The following is a 27978-nucleotide window of genomic DNA, read 5'->3' as shown; positions in this document are numbered from 1 at the left end:
TAGAGATTTAGATTAAGCTGAAAATGAAAGACAATAAAAATATTTTCTTCTGGATTGTAATGTTAACTTCAACAACATATACAATGACGCAGTATATTTACCCTGCAAGAAAGTCACCATCTCGATATACTTTCACTGTTTACAAAAATAAACAAATAATAGACAACACAAAATTTGTTGGGAGTTACACAAACTACCCTGATTATAATAAATGTATTAATATTTGTTATAATAATATTGACAAGTGTAAATCAATAGAAGTACAAATGGTGACAAATGTTTCGTTTACGTGCCGAATTTTTAACAACGATTTCCCGGCAACTCAATTCGCTAAAGGATTTATTTTCATTACAGCAAATCCGGTAATTAAAAATCGAATAAAAAGCTAAAAAAAAGTTATTAAAATTAGCTTTTTGTTGTATGCCTTATTTTTCTTTGCAGCCAAACTGTTCTCTCAGCTGCAGTGTAACACTTAATCCTTGTGGAAAATGTGAATGCAAACCGTCATGTGCTGCAATAAACCGTCGTCAATATATTTGTAACTGCACTGAAGGTAAAATATATATTCAATATATATATATAAATTTATATATATTAATTACTTGTTTCTTAAAAATTTGTTTGAAATTTTTAGATCATTTTTTTTCCATTTGAGTGAAGTTATAAAAATTTAAACAAGTGTTTTGATCACACAAGTATTTTAACAAGTGTCTTGATCACACAAGTATTTTAACAAGTGTCTTGATCACACAAGTAATCAAAAAAAACTTTTATAGTATTACTATAAAAAAAGTAGTAGTTTCTGTTTAAAACTATTGTCTTTAATTCTACATAACAGTTTTTGCTGAGGTTTAAACCAGGTAAATTGTCCGGCCACGGAGTAAAAATAATATCTGCATTTTTTTAGAATAATGCCCTGAAAACTTTAGCCTGATAAAAATTTGCTCTGTTTGTACATGAAAACATCAAAATTTTAATTTGAAACAAATTAGTTGTTCTTCAAAATTTCTAAAATATTTGCGGAACCGACTGGCTGACCTTGTTATATTGCTTTCTTTTTAGCAGCAGGATTAGCAAAGAGTTGTCAAGAGCACTATGATCGCGGTTTTAATAAAACAGGAATATTTCAAATAGGTCCAAATGGCTTGTCGTTTGAAATTTTATGTGAGATGGAAAAAGTTAACCGAGAAAACCCATTAGGTAATTATTTTATGAATTTTAAAAAGTTTTATAAATCACAAACCAGCAAACATTTTTGTAATGGATTTGGAGTGAATCTATGTAGGTATTTCAAGCGGTTCATTGAATTTTTGCTCAAAGGTTACTTAGTGGATCATTAGTAGCCTTCTCAATAAGTAGCCAACCAATAACTTTCCAACATGTGAATTAGTGACTAGTTAACGGCTAGCCAATTGAACAGTTGCCACTAATGATTCACAAAGTTGAATTATTAGTGGCAACTGTTTGTATGAATTTTATTTTATGAAAATTTGTATGAATTTTATTTTAGTAAATACCTCATGCTCATTGCAGCCAAATTTACAGTTGACGTTTTATAGTTATTATGCAACAAATACTTTTTCAATATCATATTGCGTTACATCATGCGCAGCTCAAAACTTTAATCAAATGTTTTACTACAATACTGGTTGTTTCTGCGGAAACATTATTGGTGAAATCTATGATTATCATTGGGATTATAACTATCATCCCAATATTTATACTCAAACAGATTATTGTTCCATTGGTAAGTTATTTTTAGTTGCAATTTTTTAAATTTAAATATTTTTGTTTAAAGCATAATGATTTATTTTAAAGAGATTATAATGCACAGAGATTGCTTTGTGAACCATTAGTGGCATCTGATTACTTGTCAAGTAACAAGCTGATAACTTTCCAACATGTGATATAGTGGCTAGTCATTGGCTAGCCACTTTCGGCGGTTGCTAATAATGGTCCACTATGTAACCGATGAACAAAACTACAGTGGAACTCTCAAAATGTCAATTGATCCATTGCAACTCTGCAACAAAAATAATTGCTGGGACTGAAGACATATTCATTAGAGGAAATTCAAAAAATATGACTATTTAAAGTTTGAACCCCCTCAATTTAAGGGGGTTTTAAACTTTATATGTTTATAGTTTTTGAACGCTGAAAGGTTATACTATGAAACTTAAAATTTATCAATGAATATAAGTCTAATTGAGAATAGCACAAAAGTATTTTACCAACTTGTTGCTCTCACGTTAAGGACGGAAGAGAGATTTAGGGCAAATTTTTGGGGCTTTTTTGTTCCCAGGCTCCAATTATTACAATTTTCTCCAATTTCCTCTAATTATCACACTTCCCAGGCTCCAATTATCACAAAACATACAAAAGTTTGGAGTTTGCTCCATGTTTGGGAAGTTAGCTTTCTCAAAGACCAAAAATTTTATTTTTATTTCATTTCTTATGAGAAAGTTACTTTTTAAATGTATTATTTTGTTTAACTTGTATTATTTTGTTTCCTTCTTAAGAAGATAAGTACTACACCTTCTTGACTTAATTATGAACTCTTGTGATTAACTGGTTGTGCTTAACTGGTTGTGCTTAACTGGTTGTGCTTAACTGGTTGTGCTTAACTGGTTTTGCTTAACTGGTTGTGAGCATGCAAACCTTTTTGTTAACTTTAAGGAGAGTATAGCTTTAGAAATGAGTTTAATTGATTTTGTGGCCGGCTAGCAGAAAGTTTTAAAATTTGCGGTTGGTCCTAAAGAGGTTAATTTTATCGTAGCCATTCTGCGCGTGGATTATGTTACTGTTTGTGATTTTTGTGTGCATCGTTGAAGTCACTTAAAAGCTTTTTCTTTTAACTTTGAGTCAAATAGAAAGAATAAAATAAAAGTATTAAACGTAAAAAGCCTTAACTACCAATAAAATTTTAGTTAGTGTTAACTTCTTTTAACCTTTGGCTAAAGAAGGGCATATTGTACTAAAAAAAATATTACGCTGTAGAATGATCATGGCAATCCTAATTTTTTTCAAAAAATCTTAGTATTAGCAAAATTTTAATAATATTTATATCTACTTTAGTGTTGTTACGACAATTAAACTATTCGACAGTCGACTAAATTGACTAATGTGCTTTCTAAAGTTGACTAAAATCTACTGATGCCTTTTTGAAATCGAAATAACTAAAAGTCGATTTAGTCGAATAATTTGTTATTCGACTAAATCGACTAATTTATTATTAAAATATGGGAATAATTTATTTTTTTGAAATAAATAGTAATAAAAATAATAAAGTAATTTATATTTTCTTTCTATTTTTAATACAACATTATTTAAATAGTAATGGAGTAAAATAACATTAGAGAAGGGCTGTTTCAACAACGGGACAATCTATTTCATAACCCCAATGATTTAGGTCTTAATTAAAAAAAGACCGTCTTCAATACTTGCGACCACTGTGTCACAAAATGACTTTTAATTCGAACCTCTTTTCCCAAGAAAAACCCTCAGGGGTATGATAGTACAAGTATGTAGGAATATATTAGAGTTAGTTTTGAAATCTTTTATCATCATCTGTGAAAGAAAAATTGAATTGAAACTTTGATTTTTTGGCCAATTGACAAGATTATTAATCAAATGAAATAAAACATTTTTTTACATAAAAATTGTATATTTTTGTCATATAAGTTACTAACAAAGATAAGCAACTTGTTTAAGTAAGAGTTCCTAGACCCTTAATTGATTTGGGAAAGGTCTGCGAATAGTTTTATTGTGCCTTTTGACTAAAATATAAGTGCAAAGCTATTTAAAATGCAGAATCAAGCAAAAACTTATGATGACAACAAAAAAACTGTCAGTTTTCTCAGTTTGAAAAAAGCTAACAAGCAACTGACTGACTTTATGATTAAGCGCTGTCAAGAAGTTTTTGGTCAAGCTACCAAAACATAAAGATCCGTCCTTCAGCAAGAGAATGTGATTACATGATTTGCTATATGGGAAAAACCAAGTTTGGAAGCCCTCAGCTAATTGTCAGCTGAAAGAACAGCCAGTTGTTGAAAAACGTTGTTCAGCATGCTTTTCACTGATTGAAAGAGGGATTTTACATAAATGTACAATAGGAATGCTTTGACAAAACTTGCTTGAATTTGCTGCAAAAGACATAAAAGCTACTGAAAGAGTAGCTTTTTCTATTATAGCTAAAAAAAGGTTCCTTTCCCCAATGGCACTATGCGTCTTAGTCAAGGAATAAGAAGACATCTTCCAGTTACTTCAGGTGAAAAATATTTTTTTTTAGTTAAATTGACTTGTTTGTCATCTTAGAATTTTCAGACACATTTAAACGTCTATTAGTGTACTGCAAAGATGTTGAAGCTCAAGGCAACATTTTAGTTCTAATCAGAGGTCCTCAGTTAAATGAATTTATCATACTGCAAACATTATTTCTGGTTTGCAGTCTCACTCAGGTGTTCACCCGTCTACCTGATGTGACGTTGAGTCAAAAAATCTTCATCAGAGTGGTGAACTCCAAACATTTGGCTGATTATACAGGCTTCCAAGCAGCAGGTACCCAAACAAAAAAAGCCTGGGACTATCAGAATGTTGTGCAAAAGTCAATTATAAGTCAATTAAGTTACATTAAGGAACACTCATCATAGTCTTCATTCCACCCATGGAACTTTACTTCACTTTCTTCTTGGTGTTGTTAACCACCTCTACAAGTGTCTGTGTCTGCAGCGGAAAAATGCACCAAAGGGGCCAAAAATGATGAACTTTCAACAATAACCTTTTCACGGAGGGGGAATTTGTTGACAATAAGTGCATAGAGGTTTCATGAAATGTTGACTTGCTTCAACAACTTGCGAAAAAGCATGATTGTTTTTTAGCATTTCCATTCATGGAAAAATTCCTCATGCCCCCATTAGAAATATTCCTCAAGACAACCATCGGATCTTCATTGAAGAATTCAAGGATTCTTACCTTAGGCTTCCAAACACGAGTGTCACTCCAAAGTGCATGTTGTCTTTTTTCATGTAACACAGTTTATTGATTACCACAACCGCTTACTGGGCATTTATTAAGAGCAAACAACAGAAACACTACATCATGACTTCAACCATCAATGGTTTAAAAGGCTCAGTAATCACCCGGACTACCCTAAGAATCTTCTAAAACATTTGATTGATTAAAAAAGCAAGCTATATAGTCTAATTATATTTAATTATTGTTTCAAAGCTAACGATCGATTTGTGTTCCTTGTAAATAATTGTATATGTATAAAAACGTATTTATATATAATATAAAGACATTATTGTAAATATAAAGAGAATTAGTTTGTATATAAATTATGTTGAATTGCATTGAGATACTTGAGGCGTTTTACGCTTGACTAAAGTTCTTTTTGATGTGAAGCAACACAAAGAATTCCTATACTAGTAAATACATGTAAATACAAGCGTTCCTTTTAACTTCTGATAACATATGATATGTAAGAAATTATCTTTCAACATCAATTTTTAAGAACTATGTTTAATAAGAGTAATTCTTTTTTGTTTTTGTTGTTTCTAATTTGTAAATACATTGCTTATTTATAAAATAGATATGTTCAAACAAGTTTCAAATGTTTTTAATAGAAAATGTTACGCATTTTTTCAGAGCAATGAAATCAAAAATTAAAATCAGTTATTTTTTAACGGACGATGATGAAAGGTTTTAAAACCAACTCTAATGTACTCTTACATACTTGTACTATCATACTTCTAAAAACTTTCTCGGGAAAAGAGGTTCAAATTAAGCGTCCTTTGTGACACATTGGGTATACATCAAAAACTTATTACAATCATACTAACGACGTGATTTTATAGAGCTTCGCAATTTAGTTTTACCCCAGGGCTCCAAGTCGGTTAAATCGATTAAATGTCGGTTAAATCGATTTTTCGATTTTTCAAAGTCGACTAATTTCGACTTTCGGCTAGTCAACTTTTAGTCGATTTATTCGAAGTCGATAACAATACTAACCTATTTTATTGAATCACTTTAAAACGTTAACATTTTAAAGTTGTTAAATGAAATAGATATTGTGTCTAACAATAGACGGAAAGTTGTGGAAATAAAAATGGAATGAAAAAATGTTGCAAATATAATTAAAAATATTTTTTCGGTTTAATTAGTTTCTTTTAATATTTGGTTTTTCATTTAGGGCGTTGATTTTTCATTTAGGGCGTTATTATACTGATTGCACATTAACAAGGCTCTATAACAGACATGCCGTTCAAATTGATATGACATACGATATTCAAGCTCCTTCACCAATAACATGTTTAAACTTATGTCAAACATACCGGCAATCAAATCCTACAAATAATGGGTATATTTCAAGTGGGGTAGCTGAAACCAATGGAGACTGTAAATGTCTTTATGGATTTCATGGTCAAACAGCTAATTTTAAAAATGGTTGTTCTTATTTTAAAACAATTTCAGCACCAATACTTTCAAGCGTTGCAGGTATTTTTAAAATTTGTATGACAGGTTGTCTTGCAAGTCTTAAACAGATCTTGCTGATTGATAACTGCTTTTTTGTATTTGTTTTGCATATACTTTTTATTTAAAATTCTAATAAAAACTTAAAACTCAGATTTGTCCATAGAGTGGTACTCTGGAGGGATTTCTTTCAGATTTAATTTTTTTAGTAAACTTTCCTTTAAAAGTTAATGATTATTTAATTAAAGATAAAAAAAATTTGAACTTACCTCATATACAGGTAATATAAAGGTAATATAAAGGTAATACAAAGGTAATATAAAGTTAATATAGAGGTAGTAGTCTTTTTAAATACAAAAATAAAAAAATACTTAATTAAAATCAAAAGCTGTATACTATTAAGAATGAAAGTAAATTCATGGAGGCTCGTTTATGAACATGTTAAACCAAAAAAAAATTTGGTTTTAATGAAAAGTTGACAAAAGAGTTAACTGATTAGCGGTTAAAAGTCTAGAATTGAATAATGCTTCTGCTCCAATAAATGTTTTTATCAGTTCTTTGTCATTATCATCAGCATTACCTACAATACCATATGTAGCTTTCTTTTGCAGACTTGATCGCAAAAAAAAAGAGCTGATTTCATGAACTTCTCCAAAATGTGATCATCCAGAGAATGAAAATTCCACTTAGCACGTCTATTAGATATTGACTGTTTTTTTTTCTAAATTTAAACTGTCTACAAGTTCTCGATTTCTCTCGATTCGCTTCAACAAAGATTTTACCGTTTTTAGAAATCATTCGGACACCCGTAAAATCTTTGAAGTTTATTGATAAAACAATCCAAAAAACGTGTTTAGAATTAAGTTTGTGCTTCATCAAAATATTATTTTTAAATGTAAAACTAATATTTTGATAAAGCACATACTTAATTCTAAACACGTTTTAATTGTAATGTGAGCAGATAAAAAAGCAAATAAAATTTGGTTCTTTGTTTTTTTCTCCTAAAAATTTGTTATTTAGATTCCTACCAACGTATTCTTACTTTTGCTTGCATTATCAAAAACCGATTCAATTAAGAGGGTTTAGGTTATACTTTAAGCGACCATTTACAAGGGTTTAAGATAGTTTAGGTAGCTGAATAATAATTTTCTATTAAACATTATACATATACATAAACAATATACATATTAAAGATTGATTGAAACTTGATTTTAGAATTTATTATATTTTCATTCATATGATTTACAAATATAAAATTCATTTTCACAACAAAGTAGAAAATTAAAACAAAAAGTATTTTAAAAATATGTGTGAGTAAAGATAGTAATAATATTCCTGAGGCTTTTTCAAACCTAGGTTTAAAGGATTGAAAATGGTCAGTCTCATGATCTCGGGATTGAACCCTGGATTATTACAAGATATAGTATATATCTTGTAACAATCCAACACAACATTAAATATAATTAATAAAAGTATGTTATGGAGAAATAATGTTAAGAATAAAAAGATATACATAAGAAAGATATGTTGAAAACAAAAAGATACAGTATGGTTTATGTGCATTGAAATAGGACTTTAGGAAGCACAACTCGTACAAAGTTTCGCCCAAACTGTTGAGAACTTTTGTCCGGCGGATCTTAAGTCTCGACACTATGGTTTCACGGTCATTCAATCTAACAAGGTTACAGCTGTACTGATAATATCAAGAAAATCATCAAAAACCATAACAAAAAAAAAATTCAAAAAATTAAAAATAATGATGTAAAATGAAGTTGCCAAAACAAGTCAGAATTGCCCATGAATGCAAAGTATTGGTCCATGAATGTTATTTATAAATGCACCATTATAAATAAAAACCAGCCTAACAAGGTTTAGGTTAAGCAGACCGGCAAAACAAGGTTTAGGTTAAACAGATAAAAATCTTTTTTGGCGAACGGACGCGTTTGTGAACGGACGTGTTTTTATTAATCTTATTAAAAAAATAAAATATGGATCTAACGTTAAAAAACATCGAAAAGTTAATAACAACAAAGCTTGAAGAACAAAAAACTTTTATACTATCAGAAACAAGCAAATTATTAAAAGAACAAGAACAAAACTTTAAATTAATAATAAGTGGAAACTTAAAAATTCTCGCAGAACGACTCGACAAACTTGAATATGAAGCAAAAGAAAGCAATTCAAAAGATGCCATCATTGAAAGAGAAATTTACGAAATTTAAGAGAGCTTGAACTTTCAAGAAGAAAATATAAATAAAAAATTGGAAAAAATTACAACAAATTTAGGGTATAATATAAACTATCTAGTAAAAAAATCAGTGGACTTAGAGAACCGCTCACGCAGAAACAATTTAAGGATCGATGGCGTAAAGAAAAAAGAAGGTGAAAGCTGGGATGACTGTCGAAACTCGATAAAAGAAATAATTAAAAACAAACTTAACATATCTGACGAAATTGAAATTGAAAGAGCCCATCGCATTGGAAATGCAAGAAATGATAAGTTACCAAGAACAATAATCTTCAAACTGCTGAATTATTCAGATAAAACTAAAGTTCTAAATAACGCAAAAAAATTAAGAGAGACTGGCCTATACATAAACGAAGACTACGCGAAAGAAATAATAGAACATTGAAAGAAACTGTGGGAGGAAGTTAAAAGACTTCGTAAGGCTGGTAAGTACGCCATCATTAAATTTGATAAAATTTATTGCAGAGATTTTAAAAAATAAACAGCTTTTTTAAGCGAGCGCATTTTCTTACAAGTTTTTATTTTCTAAAAAATCATTATGGCTTATGAAACAATAGACTTTGAAACTTATTAATATAGACAAATTAAAAAACTTTCTCCTTGAATGCAAGCATGCTTTCAGTATGATCTGCTTTACAGAGACTTGGTGCTCTGACGAAGCAGCAGAAACAAACTCTGACCTCCAACTATAAATTATTTTTTAAAGAAAGATCAGTTTGCAAAAGAGGAGGAGGAATTGTGAATTATATACGGAATGATTTAAACACTAGGATAAGAAATGACCTTTCAAACTCTGATGTCAATAGTGAGGTCTTCACAATGGAAGTTATAAACACTGCCTCAAAGAACTTTCTAGTTTCTACGTGCTACAGACCACCTGATGGTGATACTTGTGAATTTTCAAATTATATTAAACATATAATTGCAAAAAATAGAGAACAGAAAAAGTTGTTTATAATTGGAGATATAAACATGAATATTTTAATGTACAACAAGCATGCTATTACTAAAAATTTCTTTGACGACATGTTTCAACTTAATATCTTCCCAATTATCAACAAACCTACCAGGGTAACTTCCAAATCTATTACTGCTATTGACAATATATTACTTAACTCAATACAAGATCTTTCTCTAAAATCAGGAATAATAAAATTAGATATTTCAGATTACTTTCCAATATACTTCTCTCAGTCACAAAATTCCAAAAAAATTGATAATTCAAAAATCTTATGTTATAAAAGAATTATCGATGAAACGTCTACTCAAAAATTTAAGGACTTGCTATTGGCAAAAAATTGGCAAAAGGTCTACCAAGAATGTGACCAAGGAAACACAAACTCTGCGTACATTAACTTTATAAATTTATTTATCCTCCAATATAATAAAAGTTTTCCAATTCAAGAAAAAGAAATAAAAACAAAATATTTAAATTGTCCATGGATAACAAAAGAAATAAGAAAATCCTCAAAACAAAAACAAAAACTATACGTAAAATACTTAAAAAATAGAAGCGAAGCAAACCTTTCCCTTTACAAGCAATACAAAAACCTATTTGAAAAAATAAAAAAAAAAACACAAAATTTTATACTATTCTAATCAAATACAAAAATTTAATGGTGACCTAAAAAAGACATTGGACATCATGAACGAAATTATTGGTAAAAGTAAATTTAATGTTAACAAAATGCCTTCTAGAGTAATAATTAATGAAAGTGAATCACACAACAAGCGAGATATTTCCAATGAATTTAATAAATACTTTGCCAACATTGGTGCTGATCTTGCATCGAAAATTCAATGCCCAAATAATACATTTAAAAGTTACTTAACAGGCTCACACTGCTCTTTAAATTTCAATGAAATAAATCAAGACGAACTTGAAATAGCTATTAAATCACTTAAAATTAAGTCCCCAGGAATCGATGATATCTCTTGCAAAGTAGTCTCAGATGTTTTTGAGGTGATACGTAATCCAATTTACCAAATATTTAATTCAACAGGTATTGTACCTGATAAACTAAAAATCTCTAAAATTATACCAATCTTTAAATCAGAAGAAACCAATTCTTTAAACAATTACAGACCAATCTCTATCCTTTCGGTATTCTCAAAACCCCTAGAACGAATAATCTATAATAAATTAAATGAATATTTAAAAACTAACAAAATTATCAATAAAGGTCAATATGGTTTTCAAAAGCTACACTCAACCGAGCATGCAATCCTTGACGTCTCAAATAGAATAAGTAGATCATTTAAAAAAAAAATTCACATTAGGGATCTTTATTGATTTGTCAAAGGCATTTGACACCGTCAACCATGAGATTTTACTTACAAAAATGAAAAACTATGGTATGAAAAATCAAGCTTTAAATTGGTTTAAAAACTACCTTGATAACAGACAACAGTGTGTTATTATAGATAGAAAAAGCAACTCAAATTTACTAAAAACAAAATATGGTGTACCCCAAGGTTCCATTCTTGCTCCTCTTTTGTTTCTTATTTATATAAACGATCTTCCAAACGCCTCTAATATCTTTAAAACTATAATGTTTGCCGACGATACAAACTTATTTTACTCGTCAAAGACAATCAAAGACCTCTATGAAAAAACAAATGCTGAACTAAAAAAAGTTAAAATATGGTTTTAATCAAATAAACTGTCACTCAATATAGAAAAAACTAAGTATATACTATTTCACTCTAATCAGCAAATTAAAAAAATACTCCTGAACCTACCAACAATTAATATAGAAAATATATCCATCAAAAGAGCCCTGAATACAAAGTTTTTAGTAGTTCTAATTGATGAACACATCTCCTGGAAACCCCACATAAACTACATAAACACAAAAATATCAAAGAACATAGGTTTACTTTACAAGGCAAGACCATTTTTGTCACAAAAAAGTCTCAAACTTATCTACTTCTCATTCATACATAGCTATCTCATGTATGCCAATATAGCATGGGGCAGTACCCACAAATTACAATCACTTTACTTACGTCAAAAGCACGCTTCAAGACTAGTATACAACAAAAGCAAATTTACTCATGCTCAACCCTTACTGGAACAAATGAACGCACTAAATATATTCCAAATAAATATTTTTCAAAACATACTTTTCATGTTTAAATATAAACTAAGTCTGGTTCCAGACCATTTTACAGCACACTTTTTTAAAAACAATATAAATAAATACAATACAAGAGCAACAGGCAACTTTAAGATACCTTTTGAAACAACAAGACTCTCAATATTCTCAATTACATATCGTGGTCCCTATTTATTTAACAAATTAGTTTCCAGAAACGAATCACTATTAAACTTAAACAACGAACACTCTCTGAAAAAAAAGCTAAAATCTACCATAATTAAATTAAACAACTGTAAGGAATTTTTTTAAATTTGAATAAATAAATAAATAAATGTAACTTAACTTTTAATACAAATCGATAATAAAAATAATATTAATAACAAGGTATATATGTAACACGTACATATATACCACGTATGCAACTGATTTTTTATGTGTATTACACGTCTAAGAAATAGGTACTCGATGACAAGACTGATTTAAGTCTTCTGCGAGCTTCCTATGACTACAAATAAGTATTTCTTCTTATCAATCTTACACAAACTTTGTTTTTATCATATTTATACACTAACATTATCTTGAAATGTGGTAAATTAACTTATAGTGAAACATCTAAACTCTCCTCCAAAAAATCAGCAGATTATTTTTATTTATTGTATTTTTAATTTTAATTGGAGTAATATAGAGATATATTTCTCGGATTATTTTTACTTACACGTTATTATCTTGTTGTAATTGGCATTTATTTTATTCATGTCTCGGAGTTGTAAGCAACTATATTTTTATTTACCTCGTATATTTTGAACTTTACATTTATGATTTAAATTTGCATATCTTTACTGCCAATCAGTGATTGATAACTTGTAATTACTTTGTAGTTGTAAAATAAAACATGTATAAAAAAAAAAAAAAAACTGGAAAATCAGATATAATAATCATAGGTTACCATTTAATATCGTTAAATACAAAGAGTCTACCGCTTTATCTAACGATGTTTAGAATTCAAAAATCATATTTAGCAAAACCCCTATTTTCACTTGGTCTATCCTGAAATATGTACCCCTAACTCAAATATTTTCAAAAGCCCACAATGCCTATATAAAAAATTTACAGTTACATTTAAAATTATAAAGTGTTTGTATATAAGTTATAAGCAAGATAAGTGTAACTAGTACTAATTTAGTGCATTATTACTTACTGTTTTATTCCTTAACAAAATCGAGCAGGCTCGTAGCAACCGGGGGGCAGCAGGGGCATTTCCCCACCTCTCCCAATAATTTTTCAAAATATAATTTTGAAAAAATTGACTGGATAATGACTTGAAAATAAAAAACGGCCCTTAAAACTATTTTGAGGTAGTACGGCCCCCTCCCCCCTCATTATAATTTTTGTACCTACGGGCCTGATTGAGCACCCTTTTTGTAGAATACACTAACATATTTGACATTATATAAATTTAAGTAGGCCGTATTAATAAAGTAAAATAATTTAAACACTTTCTTATTTATCTTTTGTTTATTTCTTGCAAATATTCTGAAATTTTTATCTTTTTTTTAATAATCATTCTTCTTCTTTTTCTTTCGGCATTTCCCGTTTAGGGGTCGCACAGCGGATCAAGCTCCTCCATCTAGCCCTGTAGTGAGTATCCTCCACTGACACACCAGCCACTCTTATATCCTCCATCAATGCATCTATAAACCTCCTTTTAGGTCTACCTCTTCTCCTCTTACCTGGAAGTTCCATCCCCAAAACTTTCCTTCCAATATAGCTCTCCTGTCTCCTCTGTACATGTCCAAACCATCTCAATCTCGATTCTCTAACTTTATTTCCAAAACATGCTACATGTGCTGATCCTCTAATAAACTCATTTCTGATCCTATCCTTCTTTGTCACTCCAAGTGAGAATCTTAACATCTTCATCTCAGACACCTCCATCTCCCTCACTTGTCTCTTTGTCAGTGCCACTGTCTCCAGTCCATACAAACAACAATTTTTTTAATAATCATTAAGAAGTTTAAATTAAATAAATAAATATAAAATTAATTTTTTTGTTAATGTTTTATAAGTTACTGTAGAGTAGAGCTTTTATTCAAGTTGCATATAATATTTTTGTTTTGTTTTTATTTTAATTTACAAGAAAATATAAAAAAAGAAAAAAAAAAGCTGAGGTTATACATAAATAAATTAAAAATGTTTTATATGTTAAATAAATAAATTATCAAGCACTCCAAGAAATGTCATTAAAACAATTGATCACAACTTTTTCCAGCGAGAAGATTTATTATTTGACAAAAAAACTTCAAGTACAAAAATTCAAAAATGCTATTTCAAAAAATTAATTTATATTTTTTATGTACGTTTGTGATATTATTATTGTATTTTATTTTACGTCTGACGACGGTCTAAGCTAATCAGACTGAAATATTTCATAAATAAATTAAAAATTAGTGTTTTAGCTGTATTTTATGTTATATATATGAAATAAACAAGAAAAACCAGATTTCCTAATCTTTTTACTGGTCTCTTCTATTGAGACCATAAGTATATTTTATTTTTTTTTGTTTTGTGTCAGTAATTTCTAACAATATAAGCAATAAATGTATTAAAAACTAATGCATATGTATTAAACGACTAAATGTAACATAAAAGTATTTTACAATCATAGAAGTCTGGTTACCAATGATGACTCGTTTCGCTAGCTGGGAGCCAATATTTTGGGATAGAAGCTATGAAGATTATGAAAATGGTTTTGGTCTCGTAAATCAGCAATGGACTGGTTTGAAAAAACTCAATCAGATAACGAGCACTTTCATAACGGATATGAGAGTTGATTACTTTTTTATTGAAGATATTGTATTTAGTACAATGTATTATAATGTCAGGGTTGGATCAAGTGTTGAAAAATACGTTTTTAACTATGATAGATACGATCCACGAGGAAGTAAGTTTATTTAACTTACTATACTTGTAACTATTTTTATGAAACCTATAGTTTAATTTTTGTAAAGCGTTACTGTTCAACACATACCCCATGTAAATGAATGTGAAACGTCTTTTAGTAAAACTTTAATTTCACAAGGTTATAGTTGCTACAATAGCAGTTTACCCATCCCTACAAATTTGAAGCAGCAACTATAACTGTGATAGCAATTTAACTGAGGTTAAAAAAAAATCAGAGAGATTGCTTTCTTTAAATTCGCTACTTAAATATTTTGTTAGGATCTGAGTGTTTTGTTATAGTACTTCAGAATCTCAAAATACTATCTAATTAACATATCCGGAAAAAAAAAGTAAAACTTCACCTGATATGGCTGGTTATTCAAGAAAAATTCTTTCAAAATTTTTATTTGATAGCATATTTTATATTTATAGCATCATAAAGCAAACTTAAGCGTTGATCTGAAATATTACTAAGTTCAAATAGTTCAATAATTTGAGTTTTATACCAAATGAAAAAGTGATTAAAAGTTTGGTACCAAAGAAATAAAATTTTTTATAAAACAAACTTCTGTATAAAAACATATGGTCGGCATAAAACACAAATGAGTCTTCAGAAGAAATATTCAAACATTTCTAATTTTATTATTTTTGATTTTTTACTTTAACAATAATAAAGAATAATTTAATCACTATATTAATTACTTTAATTATATAGGGTTTTTCTCCAATAAATTCGCAGTTTTAAGCAAAAAAATTTAATTTATTAAAGATAAATTGTAATGGGTTGTCAGGGAGTTATATACATGTTTAAAATATTTCCATATTGTAACAGAAGGTGGACAGTAGGCAAAGAATTAAAGATTGCTCTCAATTTTTTCGCAAGTTTTGCATTTGTTACTTTAAACAGTCTATTGCCATGTGCATTTGGCAAACAAGGCTACAAAAGGTAGTCTGTTGGGAAGAAATTAAAAGAGGGTATTTTGTGTCGGTCCGTATTCGTGGGAGGAAAAGTTTTTTTCCGAACCTGTGGACCCAGATTTACCGTTTTTAGGCATTGTTATTTTGTTAAACTGTTCCAGAAAAGTTCTGCTGACACAACTATCTTTTTGTTTTTTGCCACTTCTGAGTAAAAATTTTTGTTTGATTTTAGGAAGATGTTAATAAGAAATTCTTTTTTTGCCTCAGATTTCAATTGTGTTATTTAGCACCGAGACATTTTGTTGTTCCAGTGTTTTAAAAAATGGTTTTACTTTAAATAGTTCCAGTATTTTTTGATTTTAATTCAATGTATTTTTTAAGCGAACTTGCTAACCATTATTTCAAAATATGGTAATAATTGTGAGCTTTTACCTCTCCACATTCTTTCCAGCATGTCAAGTCCCAGGAAAAAAAGTTCTAGAGAATTTTTATAAACTTTTGAAACATATGAGGAGTGGGCTTGCAAAACCAGATAATTCAATTTTTTTTAAAAAAGACTTAGCAATGTTTTTTTGTAGTGCTAATACTCCTACATCTTAACAAACAATAATTAAATATAAAAGCCACTATTTTAATAACATTTTACCTTCCTTAAATTATTCAGTCCGTGCAAAACCAGTTAAAAAAAAAAGTTATTGTCGATGCAAAACAAGACAAAAATTTGATCTAATCAACATTTTGTTTAAAAAACATTTTGAAAAACTGGAGGATGTTATTTAAGAAACAAATCACATATAAAAAAACTCACTGAAATTATAAAAACCATATTTAAACAGTTACAATTGAGTTTTAACTTCAATCCTATTAACACTCTAACCACTGCGCAGGAGATCCTGGTTTAATACGAGCTCTGGACATATTTTCGTGTCACGGTAAGGAAAGAGGCGTGAACTTCCTGGTTAAATTTACTTGCGCGGTGCTCTGTGACAAGTTCTTGGGGCACCTATATTAAAAAAAAAGCATATCAAGCATTAAAATTACTTATTTTCTAAGGCAGAGGGGCGTCTTGCACATTTATATTGATTATTAAAATCGTCACTAGTCAAGTTGACTTCATAAAGCTTTTTTGTAAACCAGATAGAAATTAATTTTTGATCAAAACTAGATTAAAAAATTAATTGGCTTGAAAAACCAGATAAAACGTTTCTTCATTTTGTAATAAAAATAAGATCAAAAGAGCACGATTTTCAAATTTTTGTCTTCAACATTCTTTTAATAATATCTATTGTTTAACTTTTAATTTTTAATTTTTAGCTGTTCGATTTACTGGAACACATTTTTTGCCATTATCTCAGAATGAAATTATCTGGTTTTGCAAGTCTACTCCTCATATGGTCTATAGAAATTCTATAGAATTCTATAGAATTTCTATAGAAACTCTGTTAATTTCTATGGAAATTTTTATATAAATTTTTTATCTACTTTTTTCTATAGAAAAAAAAGTTTTATAGCAAATTCTTTAGAAATAAATAGACTAGACAAATAGAAATAAAATATCGAATGTCTATTTTTTTCTAAAGAAATTGCTATAAAAAGTTGTTGTAAAAAACGGCATGCTCTTTAACAACAATAATGACTGGCCATCTTTGGGGAAAAGTCTTTATGCTGCTTCACTGATTTTGAATAACATTAAGTGATTTGTTTGTTTTTACTTTTTTTTTATTCAACATTTGTGATATTGTTGACAACACAGATCAGTTACAAATTGTTTATTCACACGTACTCTGATTTGCTTAATGCATAAAAAGTAAGCAATGGATACTTGTTTTTGTATGAGCACAATTATAGCTGTGCTGTAACTGTGTTATCTTCACCAGATATTGGTCTTGGCTGGGTGTTAACTGCAACTGTGCCCTTGATACAGGTTCTGATTGGTGGTATTTGGATTTTATCCAAATACCACCAATCAGAACCTGTATCAAGGAATTAAATCAATTGTTTCTGGAAATATTAGGCTCAATGGATATTAGTTTTAACTGTTTAATAAGTTGTTTAATATTTTGATAAGTTGTAAATTTTAAACTTGTTGAAGTTGTCTGTTTTCAGTTTCTACCAGTATTGGCCATCCAATCCAAGTCAGGCATCATTTTCGAGTCAACTCGAAAATGATGCTGTTACTGCTTGTTAAAATAAGACTTTTTCTCAGAAAACCATTGCAATGCAATTATTAATCAATTTAATAGTTCAATATTCATTTGGGGCAGCTGGCTCTCTGCTACTGTGTTATCAACATAGCTTTCGATTGATGCTAGATCAACGTCTGCTGCAACCTGGACCAATTAGCGTTGGCTGGGTGATTTCTATGACAGCCTCGTAAATATTATTGCATGCTAACATTTATAATACCATGGTATTTTACTATCGAATGAAGCTGTATTAATAAAATCCTATTGAATACGATAATATTGATACGGTATATTTTATTAAATAGATAGTAGACATCTTCTTTTTAAGCTTATTTTTCTGCTTATGCAAACTGCTCAAATGCTTCTTTTTACATTACATAACTAATCGTAACTTATTTACCTAAGTGTAAACTTGTTTTCATAATAGTTACTCCAACCTTTACTATTTAGCTATTAGTATAAATGTAAATAAAAAAAGATTCAATGTACAAAGTTTAAAGACCACATTAAAAACATTTATGCAGTATTTCAACATGCCAAATTCAATGACTAAAAAAAAACTTATTTACTTAAAAGAAGTGAACACACTTCACTACTACTATGAAATAGTCATTTGACAAAATTATGGCAACTTGTGTATTATGAAAAAATGGGCAATAAGGGTAGCTTGGGCCAGAAGCACAAATATTTTTTGGGCTGTTTTTACTAAAGAAAAAGTGACATTTTCCAGATTTTTGTCTGGCAAATTTTCAGCAATGTCATCAAATGAGAGTTGCTTGGTCACTTCACTTTCAATACAGATCAAAAAAAGCCTGTCAAGCCGTCATCGTTTAATTTTAGTACGGCATTCATTTTTTATACGCTTTAATTGCGAGAAACTTTTTTCTCCTGTACAATTTTTCACCATTAGGCTGAGGTAAATTCTAAAAGCTACTGCAACATTCGGTAAGGTTTCTACCAATCTATCATAAAGCAAAATGCGGTAGATCAACAACTCCTTGCTTGTTTTTGTATCATTAGAATTCATTTGCATGACTGCGTAATACCGGTATTGAACCATTTCCTCTCCCAAGCTGAATTTAATGTCATTGGAATTCTGCTGCTAAAGTATTACAATGTTTTATCACTTCAATACGAGTCAGTGTTTGCAAATTGTTTGTGAACCCAAACCTGCCGGCCACATCTGAATATGCGGCAGATCTGTGAGCCATTGCTGCTTTTAATTATTTGATAATAGCAATCAGCCTATTAACATAAAATTTATATTTTGCAAACAGGAGAACTTCTTTAAAAGTACCTTCATTGAAATGTAGCTTTCTTTTTCTGACTCTTTTGATTTCTTTTTTATATACTTTTATATACGAAATACGGAAAAGAGTTGTCCCACATTTAGACAACTTTTTTCCGTATTTCTTAAATTCCATTAATTTTGTCGTACATCTTAACGATTAAATATACTCAGACAATAATTGCAACAAATCAACAGCTTTATTAAAATCTTTGAATGAAGTTGTTGGTTTGTGGCAACCTTTGCAGTTACGTGTCCCAAATAGACAGTCAAATTACCATTTTCCAATTCATCAAAAAGTTTTGTTAGACCAAGCGTCTCTTGTCAAGTTTCACCTTTTTTACGCTTATAAGTTGCAATGGTATCCAGAGCAGATTGAATATACTTGTAATCCTTCCCCAAAGCACTTGTTGAATCAGCATGTACTGACCATGTGAGTCTGATAGTTTTTTAATCACTGGTGTCTTGTCTTTGGCTAGCGCTTTTGTCAGGATTGTCCATCGATGAGTGGAGACACTAAAGAATGTGTAGATCAGTTGCACAACATCAAAAAACCAACTGCTGAACAATATTTAATGAATGAGCCAAGCAAGGTGTGTAAATAGCGTTTTCACAAACAAATAAAACATGAGCTTTAACATACTCGATACATTATCATACGTATGACCTCGACAGTTGCCAATGTCAATACTATTTTTCTTTAAGAACTCCAGTAATGCATTTGATAATCCAATTCCAGGGTGGCTTTTACACTTAATGAATATCAAAAAATGCTTAAATGGCTCACCTTCATTTACATAACGAACTGTCATAGACAACTGATTGACGTGCGATAAGTCACGTGTTGAATCAATTGACTTACTGTAGTACTTTGCTTTTTGTATTTCATCAACAATAAACAAAAGTACTTTTTGACCCATCAAGTTAATAATTTTATTACCGATAGTAGAAGATAAGTATGATGTTTTGAGGCAACCTGGGTGGCCATGTCTATCAATATGAGCAGTCAAGAAGGATCATAAAGAGCTAATAGCTCGAGGATGCCCATAAAGTTACATAATAGCTCGAGGATGCCCATAAAGTTACATATAAAATAACATATGTGTACTGAACAAAAATTATCTTCATGTCCACGAAGTGGCAAACCACGCTCTGCTAAAATCTTTTCCACATCCACCGTCTGCCGAAAAAAAAACAACAATACTTTAATTCGTTAAAAATTGCTTTCTCCTGTTCCTTATCAACACAACCAATTACACTATGTCGCTGTGAAAATACTAAACAAGCCAATATATGACTTTAATTTTTTTCATTTAGCTTAACATCACGTTGTCCATTTTTTCAATGATTAAACCCTTGTGTAAAAGAAGATTTATTTTTAATTTCCGATAATAAAAGTTTACACTTGAGACAAAATACATGTCCATTTGATGATGAGTAGCAAAGCAAGGTACGTTCAGAATTCTCACCAGTTAATTTATGATTTCGAATAAACAATGAAGAAGTACAATAACGGCTTTGATTTATACTACTGTCCGAGAGTTTTGTTTGCAAAAATTCTTCATCTTTATGTTTACATTCAATAGCACCGGTGCTAAAAAATAAGATTGTATGTTTGATGAAACTGTTTTTCATAAACCCAGACTAGTTTCATAAACAATTAGCAGGTCTACCACTGCTTGCTCTTATATATGTTCAGTGTCAACTACTGCTTCAGCTGTAGCCGGTTCAAGATCAACTGGTTCTTAATTTTAAACTTTTCTGATTTCACATTCACCTTGACTTTCTGGTTCTAGAATTTTTCTTTTCTGGTTCTGTTGTACAATGGAAAAAAGTTTCCATTTTAGATGAGCACGCTACATCTCTTTTTTTTCTCTGAACTCCAGGGCTTTTTTTCGTTTTACAGTCTCTGCTTCATACTTTTTTCTAGACATTGTACAATTACGATACACAGCCTAAAGATCAGTCATAAGAAAGAGACAGTCTATAAGAAAAATTATTGTTCTCAATCAATCCATCAATCAATGTATATTTCTGATTACAATAGTTTTTACAATTCAAAGTCATTTATAAGTAGTAATAAACTAATCTGAGGTAAACACCTAATATTAACGACAATAATGTAATAATAGATAAAAATGAAAATAATAATAACAATAATAATAAATAGTATATTATACATAATTAAAGACATTTAATAGAAGTAATATAACATCAAATAATAATAATTATAATAAGTACATATGGTAATATAAATACAACACGTATATATTAACAATATTAAATAAATAGTTAATAGCGAGAATAATAGTAATAATGACAAAATACAAATTATAATAATTAAAATAAATCAATATTTACTTCCATATAACCATCGTTTATAATTACAGTTTCAACTGTAATAAACTGACAAAACGTAACAGCGATAACATAAAAACGACTATTGTTAAAAAATTTAAATACTTAGTAAAAATAATAATCATAATTATTGTAATATAATAATCAAAATATATTGCAAAAATAATAAATATATAAACTATAAACTGAAACAAACAAAAAACATTTTATAAAACAAAAGAACTTACAACAATCAAAACTTACAAAAAACCCTGATTAACAGAACATTTAATGTAATAAATTAAACGAACAACGATAAATGTTAACAATATGCATACCCCTATACCACCCTCCCCTCCTGTCTGAATTTGTCACTGCAAGTAGTACCAAAAAAAAATATTTTTCTTTACTTTTCCATACTTTTCATTTTATTTTTCTGTTTTACTTTATCTGACATTTTATGTATCTTTTTACATTTTCTTTTTTCTTATTTGAAGTTTTCATTAATTTTTTTTGTTTTTTGTTTTCGGTTTTAAAAAACATTCGCGATTGCGAAAGTCACTGCAGCGAAATTCAGCTTTCAACTGAGTCAACTCATGCCTGTTGCGGAGTTTTGTAACTGTTGTTGTGTATTAAAAAGAACATATATTATAACGAAAGCTGTTTCTAATTTAATGTTCTTTTTTTCAAATGGCACATGATTTAAAATACTTCAAGTTAAAATACGTGCTTTATCAAAAAGTGTCTTTACAAAATTTGGGGGCCAGATGATTCGAGGGCCAGAGGCACGTGCCTCAATTGCCTCAGTTATAATCCGTCCCTGCTGGGTGGTACTTTACCTCAATTTAGACATAATTGACTCCGTTGAGTGATTCAGGTTTTTTCTAAGAATTGTTTGGAGCTAGTGTATATGGCAAGGAGGTCAAGTTACAAGGTTTTTGTTTTTAAAAAATACCCAGTGTCTAGAAAGTGAGGGCTCCTAAACTTTTAACAAAACAGCGCTGTTTTTGTTTCAATCTTTTTATATGCAGCTTCAACATTTTTGTAGCCTTAAAGCTTTTGTAGTTTTAATGAACAAGTTTAGTAGCTTTGGTGAACAAGTTTACGAGTTTATTGCTTAAAGTGTTATAAGTGTTATAAGTACCCAAATGTTTGTCATATGTAGGGGTGAGCAAAACCGGATATCCGGTCTGGTTTGTTAAAATCGGATTCGGATTTTAACAAACAGGACCGTAAAAGCAGTTTTGGGTTAGAACTTTCAATTATGGGTGAGCAAAAAGCTAACCCGTAGTTGTTAAAATCCGAATTTATCAGGATATCCGATTTTGTTCACCCCTAGTCGTACGTGATTGTTTGTGTGCTTGCTAGTGCGTATATTTTACATTCATAAGTAATTTTTTATAAGACTTGGTTGAATTTTTTGTTTTTGGAATAGTACCTCTGATAGGGAGAGGGTGTCAGATCTCAGCAACTGACTGTATAGTCCGTTTGAAAAATTAATAAAATCAAAAATATTTTTTAACTTTATTATAAAAAGTCTCCAATAAGTTAATTTTTTATCTTTATGATTTCAGCTGGTGAAGCAGATCGATTTCAAGGTAATAATGCCATATTTAACAGCTGCAGTAAATGGTGGACAAATAATGACAGGACTTGCTACACTAATATGTTTCCTACTTCAATAAACGGCATCTCATATGGATTACTTGATAACTTGGTTTCTATACAATTTTTCTTACAAACAAAGGAACAAAGAAAGGTTTGTATTTAAGCTATTTGTATTCTAAAAAAAGTAGAAATCTATTGTTGCAAATGTCTTGATGAAAACGTTTTTGTAGCACTGTTTAATTAAAGTATTTTTTTTTTATTTTCTTAATTTCAAAAACAGGATAAGCGGCTGTAAGTTTATTTGGGTAAAGAAAAAACTTTATGGATGTTCCGAATTCGTTAAAAAAAACTTTTAAAAAATGCGTTGCTTGAAGAGTCAACAATGTTTTAAATCATGAATAAATTAAAAAATGTCTAACTATTGTAAAGAAATTACTAAATATTACCACCTAAAATGAGTTTTTTTTTAATTATACACAAAGGAATGTGGTAATAAAATAGGGATGTAAAGGAGCCGAAATCATGTAAATCCCTACTTGATATTCAGAATGGTCAACAATGTTAACCATTCTCAATACCAAATGACAACTGTTTTTTGTTAAACTTCATTGTTGTTATTAAAATAGAAGGACACAATTTCACATAACATATCATAACATAAATAAATAATTGATAAATGATCAAAAATAAACAGTTTCATCAATACATTTGTCAGAGTAATAACGACGATGTAGAAGAATTATCTAGCCTATTATCCAGAGTTTTGCTGGAATTTCTTCAATTTTGTCAATTTGCTGCTCAGCATGCTTAGATTAATTTCCATCTTGCATCGATATTCTCTGCATAATATAACTTTATTAAATGTTTATTTAACTACTTTTATGTCTTCCCTTCAGAACTTTTTGTTGAGCCACGGCAATTTTTTTTATTGATTTTCTCTCACTTGCTATATTTTACAAGATTTTCGGATACGAATTTAACAAAAACAGTTATTTTATTTTTTATTAATAAAAATTCAATATGGTTTCTAAACCATCTTTTTACCGATAAAGTAACCTACTATCAAACTCGTGGATAGACTCGATCCATGATGCATCTTATAATCTAAAAATTCACACATGGGTTCATCATGTATATATCTAAGATTCCAGTTTACAACATTTACCGTCTGATGACTAATGTCGTAAATATATATGTATTTCATTATAAAACAGTAATTTTTATGACTATTTTGCTTAAAACTACTATTTAACTGTAATTTAGACATATAGTTGTAAACTGGAGTTTGAGATCCAAATGAAATTTGTCTTTATAAATAATAACATCGATAGTTAAGGGAACCGTCATTTAGTCTATTCAGCTGATTTTTTCTAGTTTTTGTACTAGTTTTTTAAATAAATTGAATTTCAATATCTATATAACTTTTAAAGAGCAAATTTTATAAAAAAATGCATGATATGTAGTTACACTTTAATAAAAATTAAAAAAAACAACATAAACTTATATTTATTACCCGAATTCAATGCTAAAGATGGTAATTTTTTGCAACTTTTCATAAAAATAAAAAAATTGCGGATGAATTGGAGCAAATTTCGTATTTCTTATAAAAAGGTCTTGGGAGTTTTTAATGCAAAAAAAATCGCCGTGAGCTGTTGTTTGAAATTAGGCTTAGCTAATTAAATTTTAAAGAAATGTAAATACGGATACCATTACAAACATGGAGTTCATTGAATATAGAATTGCAAAGAATATTGATTTGCATGAACAAAATATTAATTATACGTGTAAACACGGGGAAAAAAGGTGTGATAAATATCTGACCAAAATTAAGAAATTCGGCTAAAATTTTGCGGATTTGCTAACTTTTTGCCTGAGCCGGATTTGTGCCGGATGTATATATATATATATATATATATATATATATATATATATATATATATATATATATATATATATATATATATATAACATAATATTCATATTTTCAGAAGAGATATATAAGTATGTCATCAATTGTAAAAATGATTTCTTTTAGTTTTCGTTTAAAGGAAATGTTCGTTTATGTGTTCATAAGTTCACAACCATATATAAGTAAGATCAATACTTTCAAAACTATTTTGTTTTTGTTAAAAGCTTCATAAAGTGAAAATAAAGATTTGTCAATATTTGATTAAATTTTGATGGTTGTATAAAAAAACACAAGTGAACTTGCTAATATATCAACACAATATTTTAATACAAACAATATCTAATATAAATTAACCCTATTGTTTTCCAAAATATTCACATAAAATCCCACTTTATCTACCACATCTAACTCTAACGAATCACGTGTACAGTGCAATTAACTACCAAAGATTATAACATGTCGTCAAACAGCCTACCAACTAATTTAACTGTTTCTAAGATATTCTTTCAATGTAAATAGTACATTTCTTCCTATGCTATTTTTAGCTTTACAAGATGCTAGAACAATTTTACGTGTATTTGTCAAAATAATTCAGTCTACCGTCATTCATTTCAACAAACTGTATGGTATTTTTTTAATGTTAATTTTGTTGATTTATTTTTTGTGTATCTGAGTAAACCTGATGTTGTTCAGGTGATTGCCTCTAGTTTGTGGCTTAGACCATACCTTTACTCTCCTTATTAACCTAAAGCTTCTTTTACACAAAGATGTCAGTTCTCAGCTAGAGCACACTAGTTGGTAAAACTTCAGAACAATGTTGCAAGTTACATTGGCGTAACACCGGTCGTTAACTTCTTTTTATATCATTTTAGTTACAAGTTCTTTCTTGTTGGTGACGTCGCCAACTACAAAAATCCAACGTTGACACAATTTTGTATTTTAAGATAACAAAGTATGATATTTTACGTTGTAAATTTGTAATTTTGGTATAATTCTTTACATATGTATAAGTTATATAGGCATAAATTACATTTTTGTTTTTAATTATTATTTACAATAATAATTAAAAACAAATTTTGGATCAAAATGTCCTGAAAATACTCATATTCATAAATATGCATAAAGGATTTCTGAGAAAGCATTTTTTCATTTTATGTTAGCAGAGAATGCATCACCTAGAATAAAAGTAATAATTATTGGTATCTTCTGCAGATGGCTGTGAGCATTTTAAGCAGCACCACTCATCACAGAGGTCACACATAACGATCAGATCGCAAACTTTAGGTTATCCGCATTTACCCCACACATGATGCATAAAATTGATTTGTCTGCGGCATCACTCACTATTACTTTTTTTTTGCCTTTCCCCTTTCCTATACCTGAAATGGAGACAGTTTTTGGCTTGGTTTTAGCCTCATTTTCATCAGTGAGCCTGGAATTTCCCAAAGGTACTACCTCAATAATGAAATGTTTAAACAAGTTTAATGTTTAGTTGAGCTTAAATGCTTTTGTAAAACGAAATAAAAACACATATTAAACACATCAAAAAATAAATGATAAAATAAAATCAATGAAAATACTTTTTTAAATATATTTTAAAATACATATATGGTACTTACATTGAAGATGATTTTGGATTTCCAAAAAAAGTCTTGTAAACAAATTTCTAAAGCAGTATGGATACAGGAAGCATACACTTTGTGAAAAACAGGAAGTTAGCCATCAAAAACATGAATTAAAGGTGGTTCAAGTTTTTTATTTTATTTGTATTGTTCTATATATTTTTAGGGCGTAGAATTATTCTGGGGACGGATTTACCCCAGTCAACCCTGTATATATATATATATATATATATATATATATATATATATATATATATATATATATATATATATATATATATATATATATATATATATATATATATATATATATATATATATATATATATATATATATATATATATAGTTATTGTTGGTATGAAAAAATGCTGACTTTTTTGAAAATGCTGACTAAATTTGTTTTGTTCAATTAAATGTAATTTTTTTCAATAGGCTTGAGATGAAGTGTAATTCTATAAAAGCGCAATTCTGACATCAACTTTATCGAAACTGGATCTACAAAACAGAGTAAACTTATTATATTTTAAGCTAAAAACATTGTGTCCTATTAATTCGAAACTAGAATTTTTATTGCATAACAACTTACGACAGGGAACACTCAATATAATCCTAAACAAATCATTAGGATATGTTGTATTGTTTAAATATATAGTCATTTTTAAAAATTGAATAATTTTTTTTATTTAATATTGTAGACTGTATATTATCAATTTAATCTACATAAAATGTATTTATTTGTCAGAAAAACTCGACTTTTATATAAGTACATTATTTATACTTATATGAATATTATATTATTTATATTAATGCAAGAATAAATAAAATAAACAAAAAAAATTTAACTAAATTTATTTACATTTTGTTTTTAATAAATAAAAAGGTGAAGAAAAATTTTTAATTTTGAATGTACTCTAAACGTTAAGATCATGTGATCTCGACATAATAAAGTCTATATGTGATATTTTATTTAAATAAAATAATTTGTTAGTAGGCTGTAAGTCTATGTTTGTTTTAAAAATCTTCATACGAAACAAGTTCTATTTATAATATGAATATATAGTTTTAAATTTAGTTTAATAACACCTAATTATTAAAGATGTCTTTACTGTGCTCCAATTAACAAATTTACAACAGTATAAAAAAGATATCTTTTTTGTTTTTACTATTTCATTCTATTTTTTACAAATACTTATAAAACTTTACATTTTGCAGTAAATAGATAAATACACAATAAATACTTTAACAATAAAACCTCTGTTCTTACAAAATAAATAGAGAAAATAAATAAATAATATTTGGTTTGGCATATGCTATTTCATTCTCACTCACGCAACTGATTTTCTTAAAAA

The 27978-nt window shown here is 28.9% G+C and overlaps 1 protein-coding gene across 3 annotated transcripts; it reads left to right on the top strand.

Moving 5' to 3' along the window:
• Positions 1-2: 2 nt before the first annotated feature.
• LOC105846181 (uncharacterized) lies at positions 3-27484 on the top strand. Of its 3 annotated transcripts, XR_010638198.1 has the most exons (9): positions 3-362; positions 442-553; positions 1063-1200; positions 1511-1747; positions 6211-6495; positions 14486-14761; positions 23064-23248; positions 25552-26747; positions 27062-27484. XR_010638198.1 is itself a non-coding variant. In XM_065796122.1 (8 exons), exons 1-8 carry the CDS (start codon positions 24-26, stop codon positions 27065-27067), a joined length of 1578 nt encoding a protein of 525 aa, XP_065652194.1. In that variant the 5' UTR covers positions 3-23; the 3' UTR covers positions 27068-27484. The 3 variants fall into 3 exon arrangements, 1 of the variants encoding a protein (XP_065652194.1); XR_010638199.1 differs by lacking the exon at positions 1511-1747; XM_065796122.1 differs by lacking the exon at positions 25552-26747.
• Positions 27485-27978: the final 494 nt, after the last annotated feature.

This window comes from Hydra vulgaris, chromosome 04 (genome assembly GCF_038396675.1).
Source record: "Hydra vulgaris chromosome 04, alternate assembly HydraT2T_AEP".
Taxonomy (NCBI): domain Eukaryota; kingdom Metazoa; phylum Cnidaria; class Hydrozoa; order Anthoathecata; family Hydridae; genus Hydra; species Hydra vulgaris.
Note: the sequence above shows the minus strand (reverse complement) of the source record. Positions and strands in the feature narration are given on the sequence as shown.